Genomic DNA, 13989 nt, shown 5'->3' on the forward strand with positions numbered 1-13989 from the left:
TGGGGTCCTTAGGGACTAGTAAAGCGCTATATAAATACAGGCCATTTACCATTTATAGTAAGAAAGTGCCTAAAGATGTAATTAAAATGGGTTATGCATAAATATAACACCGGTTCATCTCTTGAGTTAGATGCCTTTTTATGCTTAGATGATTTTTAGGTGAGCGTTAAGTGGCTGAACTAACAAAACACATTAAAATGGTCAAAGAATGGACTGAAAGTGAGTGAAAAAGCAGCCAATGTCCAAAGAAAAACATTCATAAAACCTTGAGAATTATTGCAGAAGACAACTTTAAAAAAAATTATAGCCAGGTCTGGCTCCTTTTGTCTGGCGCCGTTGCACAGTACTGTATTTCCTGTAATGATGAGAAGATTTTCTCTATTTGGAGTGCACTTTTACCAGAGCACTTTCATCTTCAGTCTTTTGTAACCAAATGTTTGTTTTGCTTTGTCTGTGTTTCAAATTTCAGGGCTAGTAAGGGAAAGATTATTCCCATTATTTCACATTTTTCAACACGCTTTTCCACATGAAATGAACACAAATGGTAGAGGGGTGGATCATCCTGACTAAAACAGGAAGCGCCACTAACATACAAAAAAATACACAGCTTCCACTCTTCTGTAGTCCCGGGGGCCATCATTTGACATCTGCAAAAGGGAAGTGAGGAGAAGCAGAGCAGAAGAAACAGATTAGGGATATTCAAGTGTAGGTGCGATGTGAGGATTTAAGTAGCTTTAGCTCCAGGGAGGCTCTGTGGCTAATTGCAATAATTAGAGTTTTAATAATGCCTAGAATAAAAACAATCATTTTATATATCATTAACAAGGTTAATAAAACAAAATAATATTTTAAAAAATAAAAACACATGGATTATAGCGCACAAAGGGCTTTAAATACAAACACCTGACCGAAGATTCTGGTAAAATCTTATGTCTCATAAGTTGGTTGCAATTACGATTTCCATTTATATTTCTAAACATCCATATGCATTTATAAATTGCAATGTTTTTACCTTGGAAAGTCTGCCTCAGATCAGCCATTTTTTCAAGGGCTGAGAACAATTACCGCAGCTCTGAATTCCACCCGTCTGGTGAGTTTAGATGAAGATAAAATTCTGATGGAGGAGACCTTTTAAACCCCAAATCGGAATAAAAACACAGACAAATTGTGAGTGAGCGTCCTGGCGTTGAATCCATATGGCAAGCAGGAAGTGGATGTTGTGACAAAAGTGTGCGTTTAAAAATAGAGATATGTCTGCTTTGGCCACTGGCTCTTTCTGCCCCACGATGATTTTCCAGACTTACAAAGCTGCAGTTAATCACAAGGTCAGAACACACACACACACACACACACACACACACACACACACACACACACACACACACACCCCCCCACACACACACACCAAACACACAACATGTGCTTGCTTGTGCATTTGTTGACTCACTCACATGTAACACAACAGAAATGTAGTTTTTGATGCTGTAAAATGTGTTAAAATGCCACGTTTGACATTAAGAGCTACTTTTGTTTTCTTTTGTTTTCGGATGGAGACAAGTTATGCTCCAGAATCATGTTTCTTGCACTCTCTCCCTGTTATATATGTCTCACTCTTCTTCTCTGATTTGTGTGTGCAGGTATCTATTAGTACACAGGAATGTGCACATTTACATGGAAACATCCTTTAAATGGCGCCGATGATGTGGATGCAGGAGCGAGGGTTAGTAAAGATTATTATAACTTAAGGATAAATAGACATTCCATGACTTAGTTTACTTATTTAATATGAAAGTGAAAACAAAGATAAAAACAAAAAAACCCAAAATAACATTTCAGATATTTTATCATTTTATTTATGAGTTTAATTACCATTTCTTTTCCTAATTATCTCACATAACCTAGTTCGGGGAAGTGTTGCTGGAAGATTACTCGCAGCAGTGCTTTGGATCTTTATTTAAAGTGACACTGACCTTTCAGCTTTATTTATTTAAATGTTCTTTTTCTGCTTGAATGTAAATTACAAGTTAAAAGAGGGACATTATTAGCTTCAAACAGCTCATAAAAAGGGGTTTAACTGTGTTAGTTTTGAGAGAATTCATGTTCCCAGTGAATAAACATGACATTTATGGCCTCGTTTCTCTTGCATATGCCTTCTGTTTAACTATACATAGTAAACTGGCCTTGGTCCTAGAAAGAATCTCTTTTGTATAGGAAAACCCAAACATTTTAGATATATGTGACAGACCAAAAGACTTTATTTTGGGTGCTGCAAAACAAAATTTGTGCATAGTTAATGGGAAATTTGTTTCTTTGAGCTTGTAAAAGACATAAATCAGACAGTTTGGGGGACAGACAGAGACAGACAGAGGCCTCCCTCATTCATACCTTTCAACACCTCTCCATCACCTGCTGGAGAGATACCCTCCTATCACACACACACACACACACACACACACACACACACACACACACACACACACACACACACACACACACACACACACACACACAATCAGCCTCTATTATCTGTATGTGCCTCTGTTATGAATTTAAGTCATTTCATTGACATAAATACACAAACACTATATTCAGCATGTAGCCTACAATTTCACCCAATAAGGCAGATGGTCATGAGACAGAAAGGCACGTGCGCTCGTTCACTCATGTGCGACAAGCTCAACCCCCACACACCCTGTCCAGATGAACGCAAGGTTATCACACATTGACTAAGAGTGGATGGAGAGCCTTGGGGTGCACATTAATGTAAGCCGTCACTGCATAGCCCGACCTATGGGCAAAACGTGACTCAAACATGCTAAATTTAGTTATATAACAGTCGGGCAAAAAAACTCACCAGCATGTAAGCCAACACTAAAGGGATGCCTGCAGGGCAGCGGTGCACAATGAAGGAGAAAGAAACAGCGAGTAGAAGATAAAAGATGAAATGAGAAGAGGAGGAGCGAGCAGGGGAAGCGGTGAAAGAGGCAAATTGAGGGGAAAGAGAGGAGAAAAGGTGAGAGCTGAAAGCTTCTTGTGTCTTCAGGAGTGAAAAACACCTTTTAGATGGATCTACACTCAGACTGCACACTCTACAGACAAAACTAAACTTGGCAAATTAAAACTGATTTATAGTTGAGTGTTTATTTTCAGCTAGTTATACAGCCGCTGCAATGCAAGAGTTGTAAAAAGAAAATCTACAAACATTGTGCTTTCATGGGAAGATATTTTTACTGGGAGATGGGGGAGAACAGTTTAAAATGAAATGAATGATGGTTGGATTTCATTTGGCTGCTTGAGTTTCAGGGTCTTGGCATTGTGCGCGGTTGGTCAGTGTAACAATGGCATGGTTAACAGGGACAGAACAAGAAAGCCATTATGAATGTTCCTGCTGACACTTGTGCTACAAACTAAAGTGAATTATTACCTTTAGATGTCACATATTTACTTTACATGTGATGATTATTAAAAGGCCAAATTATCCTATTTACATTGTTAATTTACTTGTGAGAGTGATGATGTTCGCACGGACGAGCCTTCCAGGGGAGATTGGCTTCTGATTGGCTAACTGAGTCTGTCTTGAACTTGTTTGGTGTCTTTAGAGTCATGTAGGAGAAAACAAACTCAGCCCACAATAACCAGTCATCATGTTTGTGATCTTCATGTGACCATGAATTCTGCTACATTTAAGAGAAAGTGCACTTTAGCCAGAGCAAACTTTATAAGTATGGATTCCAGGTTAAAGAAATAAATCTCTGCTGTTACACCTCATTTACACGTAAGAATAAATCTGGCTTCAAGTAAACAGACAAGCACCTGTCAAAACACAGGCAGACATACAGAAACACATTGCAATTTATGCTGCGCATTCACGCTGCAGTGCAAACACATATATTCATATGTAATAACAGAGACAGTGACATGCCTAACTGCACACACATACACACACACACACGTGCACAGCTCGCTCAAATCCTTTCTTTTCTCCAAATGTTCAGTATTCAAGAATCCCATCTGCACTCAGGAGATGGTGGAGAGCTAAAAAAAACAGTAATAACAAAAAGTGATGTGGTGCTGTTAGCCACAGTCTGATGACCTCACCACAGAGCTACGCAGCACTCATCTTCCCCCTGCTGCATCTGCACCACACACACAGTGAGACACACACACACACACACAGAGAAAGGCACTGTCCTCCTCATTTACGTCCCCTGCTGCTTCTGCTGCTCCAGCCTACACACACAACCTGGGGCATGTACAGGGAAGACACAACACTTCACATCACTCATCTACACAAGCCAAATTTAGAACTGGGCCCATGTGCTCACACAAACCTCGGGAAATGCATTTTTGTAAACAGAAAAGAACTCCGACGCTACAGTACTGAACTAAAAATAACAATCCACCTTCTAAGTCACTAAATCACAAAAAGCCCAGGAGCTATTCAGACACTTTTAGACCGTGAGAGCTCATCGTTACAGCAATCTGGGAATTAGAAAAAGAAAGAACGAGAGAAGATCTTATCCCAGGTTTTTAGATCGTAGACTCCCGGCCCAGCTGCACGGCCCTGCAGACAATCTACTGGGTGAACATTTTTTTCTATTCAATGCATCAGACATGTTTGAAATAATACATGTGAGGTATGTATGGAAGCTGAACAACCCAGCCCGCTTCCCATTCATCATCATGCAGATTTTGAACTGCTGATCTGTTGGCTTAAGTGAATCAAATCAGGCTGGATTCAATAAAAAGAATAAACGACTGTCTAAGTATTGTAAACATTTCATTTATATGAACCATATAAATCTCTGTGGGGAAACCCCCTTTGAGATTTCCATGTAGCCACTTCGACAATTGGGGTTGTTCAAAAGAAAGATTTACAAAATGTTAGTGCGAAAGACTGAAAACATGAGCAAAAATATAGCAGCAACTAGAGGTCTCAAACCACGACCGAATCTGCAATACAAACACCTACGGGCTCCATTTCTCAGTCTTATTCCATGTTAAGAAATCAGCCACGAGAAACTGTAAACCACCTTTTTAAAACATGCAAGTCACAATGTTTAGAGCTCCTGTGGGTAAAGAACAAAATTTGAGTTTATTTTGTGGTAATAATCCAATCATGATGGAGTCGTTACATGTTTTTATGCGTGCTTTTCATCATATTAAAAAAACGCAAGAAGAATAAACAGGTCATAATTGACTTGGATGTAAATTAATTTAACACAACAAATATGACCTAAAGCGATAAAAACAAATAAATCTCAGATGTGTTACTGATATGAGAACCACTATGGCTAGCCACATGGCCTGCACTCTTGTGAGTGTGCACAGCTCTGTGTGTTAAATTGGGAGTTTAAGATGGTTCCGCTTTTTCAACAAGCTCCCACTGCTCATTGTGCGACCGACACAATCACAGAATGAACAGCAATGGAAACTATAGAAACAACACAAGAACAAACAGAAGAGAAACGGCGCAGTTCCCGATCTAATGACGATGCCGTAAGTCAGCAAAGTCGCTATTAATCATGTCGTATTGCTAAGTATTTCCTGTTATTATGGTGAGATTATACGAAGGAAAAGGCAACAGATTGACCTGAAAAGTGTTTGTAGATGCATTAGAGGCCACTGAAGGCAACAAAGTGGAACAGCCGTGGCATAAACCACTCACCGCCTGGAAGTAAGAGCAACTTGCAGTCACACCAGCAGCACGGTGAGGCTGTGATTAAATATAGCAGTGCTGCAGGTATAATGTCTACCATGATCACCAGCTTACTGAAGCATGTTAGCGTGTTTATGAACCTGAACAGAACTTGTGGTGACGCTAAATACAAGTTCAAGGGGGTTCCAAGATTTAGTGGGATTCATCCCTTGAGTATCTCCGAGGTCTGTAAATAATTTCAAAGCAAGCCATCCAATATCTCAAGACAGTTAAGGCTCCGCCCGAGAAGATGTTTCACAGCTCATAATATTAGCAGTACAAAACACATAGCTGAAGTAATTACTGATGTTGACTCAGCAGCTGGTACATCCTTGTTGAGATGCACTCAAGCAATCCTCTGTGAGAACCAGAAAAAGTCATGAAGTGAACCAATCCATGACACACACTTACGCACAGCGAAACACGCTCACACAGTCCATCCAGCCAAATCCAGTTCACAGGAAAGCCCATTCCTTTAAGCTATAACTCACACAGGCTCCTCTCTCCCAGTTCTCTGACAATTTAAATCCCATTCTCAGGTCATTTGGACTGTCGGAGGCTGTAAAAGTGCTAGTAGTGCAGTCTGCATGTCTGTCCATCCCAGCATGGTTGTGGTAACACTGCTGGCTATTTCCTATTCACCATAAGGTAATCATTAGATGTGATAGTGGGCTGGCAGCAGTCTGCATAAAATGGGATATCCTAAAAGTTCTTGATCCCTTGCAGGAAATAAGGCGTCTGTTGCAGCAACTGATAAATATTTGGACACTAAGTAGATGCTGCAGACAGTAGCCGAAGCCGCTGTGCATCGTTATTAACCGTGCAGGACTTCTTGTTTTTTAAAAAGCTCATTTTGAGTTCTGATTATCACAGAAGCCAGAATAAAAACAGCCTGAAATACTGACGTCCCAAATCCATATGAGATTTGTTAGGCTCTAACAATAACAGTCTGTCAGCAATGCTACATTTGCTACAGTGTGTAATATACCTCATTGTGCATTATAAACTTACAGTCCACAGTGGTTAACTGCGCATTAGGTAAATGACTAAGGTAAGCTTAGACAGCACGGATGAGAGGAGCAAAGCTATGCGATTTGGCTGATTATCATAAGGCACAGAATCCTGCCACATAAGCCCCAGGCCTCCTGCTTTCACCTCCATCTCTACAAATTAGCCTGAACTGATGGAGGGATAATGCTGGAAAGAAAAAGGAGGGAGAAAGAGAGGAGAGTTCCTGTGGTTCCCTGTGGCTTCAGACCTCTGTAATCAGCATGCCAAGCTCCTGATGTCTAAATCCACAACTCGGACCCAGACAGCACACGCACATACTCATCACACACAGGCAAAGATACACATAGGCACATGCACACAGATGCACACAGAGCGAGTGCCTGACACATGAGCTCTGCGGTGTTCATGTGGAGATTGGCAAAGAAGTACGTCCCAAATAAATGCAAGAAGACAGAGTTTCAATTACATAAGCTGTGTGTTGCACAGAGCCGAGGTTAAAGAGAATTCATTAACATTTTTCTGACTTTTCTAAAGAGATGAGAAAAAAGAAAAAAGATTAGTGAGATTTTTAACAGACCCCAAGTCATGTTGGATTTTAGAGGCAGATACTGTTACAGTGCGACTTTTGGATAAGAGTGACTTCAGTTATTATTAAATTACTGTGACCCAGATATGAGTGGGCCAAAAAAAAAATTCACAAGTGGTCTGCAGTGGGAGAAAGACGTAATGGAGTTGCTCTTTTTAAACACATTTAACAATCTGTGCTGGAATTTCATTTTATTTAAGTAAATAATCACAACAGTCACAAATAATACCTATAATTGTAGTAATGGCAGCTACAGTAGCAAGAAGTGATACAAGATCTTCATGAGAATGACGATCTTGAGCAAATTATTATGTTATCATTTTCACATAATAAAGGTAGAATTTATTGTCCATCCGTTTTCCTCAGCTTACCCAATTGAGGGTCAAAGGCTAGCTGGAGCCTATTGTAGCTGTCATAGGGAAAGAAGTGGGGTACACTCTGGACAGGTTGTCAGTGTGTTGCAGGGCAATACAACATTAGACAGACAGTCATTCACACCTGTGGCATACCATTAATCGGCCACACCAATTAGTTTAATCCAATGGATGCATTTAGACAATGGAAGGAAGCTGAAGTAACTCAATAGAAGCCATGCAGAGAAGCGAAGAAAATACAAACATCACACAGAAAAGCCTCAAATCAAATAAACTCAAGAAGATTAAAAACATAAAAACATGTGTAGGTTACCACGCCATAAAGCAGTGAACTCAACAAAATAAAACAAAAGAATGGGACCTATTGTGTAAGCCTGGGTGAATAAAAAGGTTTTGAGTCTGTTTTTAAATATATATCCACAGTTATAATTGATCTCAGGTCTGTAGGCAGCTTGTTCCAAAGACCAGGACCACAATAAATAAAAGCACCGTTAAGCACCGGACTGGACTGTGAGCAGCTGCTTGTTGGCCAACTGCAACTGCATTCTGTTATTCTGCAGCTCAATAAGTGAGCTGACATGATTTCAACTTTATGTTCATGGAAACTGCATCTCAGTTTGATGTAAATAAAGATACTGGCCAAAAATGGATGATTGTAAGTGGTCACTGATCATCCTCCACAACTCATCATTCATGCCTTTCTGTCTTTTTACTTTGTGAAAGGGGTCAGGCTAATATTTTGACACGGATACCTTATATCATTGGAATTTTGTCTGATACCTCAGAGGAAACATTTTCTCACTGTAAAAAAAATGTCCCTGTAATACACTAATAATAACCATGTAACGGGACAGTGGATGCCCTCATTATGATCATCCCATGCTTTAACTAATGACATCTGCTTGTAACATCAGGTGTTTCTTTAATGAACATGCAGCAACATTTTTCACGACTGGCTGGCTGCTCATCATGATAAGCAGCAGTGACATGGCCTGTTTTCATCCTTATGTTACTCACGGGGGGCTTTGTTAAGCTGAAACGTCATCGTCCGCCTTCTCTATTTATAGCCAAACTCTGACACAGTGGCAAATGATGTCATACTTGCATGTGTGCGTCTGTGTCCATGCGTGTACACTTAAGCACAAGGGTATATGCAAGGGTATATCAGGTTATTCATCAGCAACTTTATTCAGATGTGACTTACAGATATTAACAGGGATGAAGTGAGATGTAAAACCTCAAGAGACGGAGCAAAATCAAATGACACTTTCTGCAGTAGGTGGGAACGCTTTAGGCTAATATCTGAAGGAAAAAGTCCAGACCTTTCAGTGAGTAAAACCTTGGCTGAGTAACTTCTATCTCAGAGCGCCACTAAGGGATAAAACTGAGCTTTTGTACATGGCAGTCATGAAAGAAGACTGATAAAAGCAGTCAAACGCTCAAGCAGGGGTTTTAAAGTGATAAGGATTATATGAACTGGAAAACTTGGCAGCCTGACTCTAAGGTAGTGAATTAAACAGATGCATACCGATGAATACCAAAGTCTCCAAAGGCGGCCTTATTATCACAGGGAGAAGTAGTGAATGCAGTCCAGGCCAATATGTGACTCAGACTGAAGGGAATCTAGCTTAGCTGTCACTAAAGAGCCATTGTTAGGAAGAAATAAAGAGCTGCATTGACTTCCCTCATCTGCTCTTTCTCTAGGGGACCTACTGGTGTGGTTTAGTGGGAGGCTGCATGATGTGGAATTTAAAGTGTGATGGATTTTTAAAGAAATCAGTTAGACTCAATAGTGCTACAGCCAACCGTCACAAAATTCATCTTTGCTGATTTTTACAGTGCCCTGTTAGATCAGTCATCACCCTATGATCAAATATCCAGCTAGTGTTTTTTGGTGTGAGTTGTCCAGTTTTTGGAGAGATTAAGTCTCTGCATTTCCTTTAATAATATGAAATCAGATGACATTTGTCATGCATTGCTCAAGCCAAAACATAAAAACACAGAAGCATTCCTTCAAAAATCATCTGTCTATCCATCCAATTTATTATTGTTGTAACTTTTTTTTACCCAGTTACTTTAAAAAAATTGCAAACCTTAGAGCACTGTTAACGTAGGAACTATTTTCTCTTCTGAGCAATATCTATAAGCTAAAGGGAGCGAGCAGCTAGCTAGTGGTACAATCACCATAACAGTGGGTAAAGACCGTGATGTTGAAAATCTATTGTTACCATGTGCAAGTGACATGTTTAGATTTCACGCTTTGCTTTTCCAAAGCGTGAAATGGACACACATGCAGAAGTTGCATTACCAGCAGGGAGAGATAATATATTTAACACCAAGAGATCGCTAGTGAACAAAAAAGGTAAGAAGTACATTCCAGGGTCCTTCATCGCCAGAAACGATTAGGCTGTGCAGTTAATGTGTCTATTTAAAATGCTTTCGCATTATTATTTTTATGTTAACTGTGCTGTTAAAGCTCATTAATCTTTAGATCCAGTCTTAATGTCCAAAATCCAACCTGTTCTCATGGATAGATGGACGTTCCCCATTCTTTATCAATAGTTTTAGGTTGCTGACAAATAAAAAACAAACATTATATTAATAACTGTTTGTCTGTACTGACTTAATAGAGGCCAATTATATTTACAGAAAGGTATTCTGATCAATGACAGTACTTCTGTCTTAAATTGTATTATGTACAAAATTTTTAAGGAAAATAACATTTTAACATGACAGTTACATTTAATAAACATTTGCTAAACGTCTGACTGCTGGTATACAAATACTCACATGAGAAGTATAGCATGTACTAACAAAAATCAGCTCACTCTACTGTATATTGTAGTGAGTGGGCCATGCCTCCCACTACATGTAATCCAGCAGGCTAAATCCTGGCCATCATCGGGCTGGTGCACTGCAGAGAAGTTGACTCATTAATAATTTGCCATTTCCTTATAACATAAGAAAAGGTAGGACTGTGTACTCAAAATAAAGCTGTGCCCATTGCAGTGTCCTTTGATATATCAACTTCAAAGCACTGCAGTAGAGATTTTGAGAGACAAAACAAAATTCCTATAAAAGCATGTGTGCAATGTGAAATTAATTATCAGCTGCACATTTTTCAGTGTCCTGTATTTCGTCCACAAGTCGACATCTCCTGCTTCATTGCATTTTTCTGTGAAATCTTCTGTTCAAGTCGAGCAAATACACACAACCAGCCCTCAGCAAAAATCCACCATTAAAAAAAAAGTCCACTCAAGCTTAGGCTGTTTTCAAAAAGCATGACAATATATATCACAGCTGACTGGGATCTCTCATGCGTAGGAAGAGCAAGAGAAAAAAGACAACAGTGCTTCTTTGACTCCGCTGGATCTCACTGTTCATTGAGGTTTACATTACATGAAACTACAGAACAACATGTGCACCTCCAGTTCAACAAGCCCAACAGACTGTTAGTCTTACCGGACTTTAATAAATCAGAACAACATAACATAATCTTATATGTGACCTGACCAGGAACAACACAACGGTCCCACTTAAGAGTATAAAATTCAGCATCAGGTACCGGGAAAATTAGAGAACCTTCCAAAAGTTGCTCTTTCTGAAAGCATTGGCATTTTTCAGACGTATTCAGTGGGACTTTTTAACCTTAGCTTTGAAGGTATGTATAAAGTAATTACGAAAAATGAAAGATTTTACACATCAATGGTCTGTTATCTTAGGCTGTTTGAACTAATGCACCAGATCATAGCTACACTCCAGAATACATCTGCACAACTTCACACATCTGCACTCCCAGTAATGTTACACTTCAACTAAAACTTTGCAAAAAAAGATATGCAAAAGGAGAAAGACCAAAAAACTTCCCGTTAAAGCATATTTATTAGGGGAAATGTATTTTCAATACTACTAATTGGGTTCTCTCTCAGTTCAGCCATGAATGCTCTAGCCTGGGAGAAAATTTGACACCTTAAGGTCATGATGCTGCGTGGAAAAAAAATGCTGGAGTTACAAGCTTTGAGCTAAAAAGGGGTGAGTGTGGCTGCCAGGTCTTATGGGTTTTCTTTCTTCTGGAGGGAGAGCAGACTAGACACTCTAATGATCAAAGTGTACGGAGACCTTTGAGATAAAATGTTTGCGTTATTCACTCAGCAGTGATAATCCTCCTGGGCTGTTTTCTCTGGTAAGTGTTTGAAAAAACACTGGACACTGTTTATTTCTGCCCACCTCTTCAGTAGTCTCACCATATACTAAGCTAGTGGAACCACAAGCTGTTAAATATAACACAGTCACAGTAATCACTGAATGTGATTGTATAGTAATACTGTGTCAGTGCAGGTGTAGCCATGAATAGATCCATATGCACTTTTCCCACAACTTTATTCCCTAAACAGTCAAGCACTAATTTATTATTGAGCCCTGTGAAGTTGGAAGACTCCTCAATGCATTTCTTTCCTTATCAATGTAAACACATAGACAGAAATAAAGTTCTGGCTATTGTTTTATTTCAGTTTTCTTATTTTCAGAGCCTGAAGCGTTAAGCGTCCAAGCACTTACAGTGTGGACCTTGTCTCCTGTTTTCAACACAAGCCCCAACAGCATCAGCTTGTGCCACATATTTTCGTGTTTAATCTAGAGCATGTCATTTTTCCCCCCAGAGCCCATCCTGAGTTCCCAATGTTAAAGAAGAGTGAACACACAGATGGGGCTTGAGCAAGGCCAGAGACATGTTGTATAACACGCACACACTATGTTGTGCCATGCACTTACAAGGCAGGGTCCCACATATAGGCTACACAAAACCATGTAGTCTGACATCATGCGCAAGCAAACGTCAGAAATGATTCTTAACGCAGACACACAGACAGCAGCGAGTCCAGGAAGGCAGCTCAGCCTGAAGGGTCCATTCCATCCATTCAGAAGGTCAGACTGGGAAGGACAGATGATGCACATCAGACTGTAAAGGCCAGGAGACCCTGAGGTGCTCCCGTGAGTGCTGCTACCTCAGCCACAAAACAGATTGGCCCAGAACAACAGATGTGGTAAATCCCAAGTCAGAGTTTAAGTAGTTGAAGAACTATAAAAAAGATAACCTGGATTTATAGAATTTAAGATGTAAGACCTACAAAAAAAGCTACAATTATCTAAGATATATCAGAAATGTACGTTTAAGTACTTGACTGCAGTATTACAATATGCAAAACTTTAAAAGTATATAATAAATCTTTTTTTCCCAGTCTGTGCCATTAATTACACACAAAAATCACTCTTGTAATTACTTTTTGAAGAGTTTAGTGCACGTGATATTTCAAAGGATGCTTTTCCGTGACTCACCTGTACCCGAATTTTGAGCTTTCTTCATGCTCTGCGTTTCCTGCTGGTGCACTTCAGGTATTCGTCAGTAAAAGCAGAGAAGCTGCAACTGTCGGTCGTCCTTCTCACCACGTCGACCAAAGAAACTGGAGTTGACTTTGTTGCCTCAGTTTCCCCGCACTTGTTCTTGTGCAGAAAGCTGAGTGCGTGACGACACTGTGTGACTGCAGGCAGCGCTGATGCAGATATGCCTCAATGATGTGCACTTTAGTGGGATGTTGAGAATCTCGAGACCGCAAGACCATGTTAAAAGAAACGTGAGCGCACGAGGGGGCGGGTGGAGAGGTCCACTGACGCGCTTTTACGCACGTATCCAAAGAGGAGATAACAGGATCTATCCAGTGTTGGGCAGCTTACCCCAAGGGAAATTTGTTTACTTAGTCACACTGATATAAAATCTATGTGACAAACGCATCAGAGATATAAGGGAGTTCATCCTGAAGCCATTTTCTTTGGCAAAAAACAAATAAGCAACCGGATTTGCTTCAGTGGTTATTGTCAGGGTGGAAGTTTAGCACCAAGGAAGCTAGTAGGCTGTATCCGTTACAGGCTTATGTGATGCTAAGGAAATATTTCCCACATACTTCCCATTAGAAAGAAGAAAATGAACACATATTTTTCTGACCTACCAAAACTCACATTTTCTCCTTTTTATGTAGAATTAAACCAGTCTAAATGCAGTCATGTTTAAACGATCACTCAGGAAGACACGATATACATTAACATCAGCCATGAATATGAGAAGTATGTTGAAGTGCTGTGAAATGCTGCTCTCTTGTGGTTGGATGTGTCACAGCTGGTGTTAGGACCACATTGGGAGTTTTGGTTGAACTACATAGTCAAACCCAATAAGCCTAAAAATAATTAAGCGTCTATTACAAGTAAAAGCAATGCGGCCTGAAGAATATTCTGAATACAATTTTAAGTAATAAAAGCATTTTATTAAT

General features: G+C 39.8%; 1 protein-coding gene across 1 annotated transcript in view; it reads right to left on the reverse strand.

Annotated features, from left to right (window-relative positions):
* The window catches only part of LOC102291050 (septin-9), a 71867-nt gene extending 58628 nt beyond the window's left edge, over positions 1–13239 (reverse strand). The window contains exon 1 of the mRNA XM_005936457.3: positions 13004–13239. Within this exon, the coding sequence (XP_005936519.1) occupies positions 13004–13031 (28 nt within the window). The 5' untranslated portion in view covers positions 13032–13239. The remainder of the gene's footprint in view (positions 1–13003) is intronic.
* Positions 13240–13989: the final 750 nt, after the last annotated feature.

This window comes from Haplochromis burtoni, unplaced genomic scaffold (genome assembly GCF_018398535.1).
Source record: "Haplochromis burtoni strain Fernald_Lab_line unplaced genomic scaffold, NCSU_Asbu1 Contig_212, whole genome shotgun sequence".
Lineage (NCBI taxonomy): Eukaryota > Metazoa > Chordata > Actinopteri > Cichliformes > Cichlidae > Haplochromis > Haplochromis burtoni.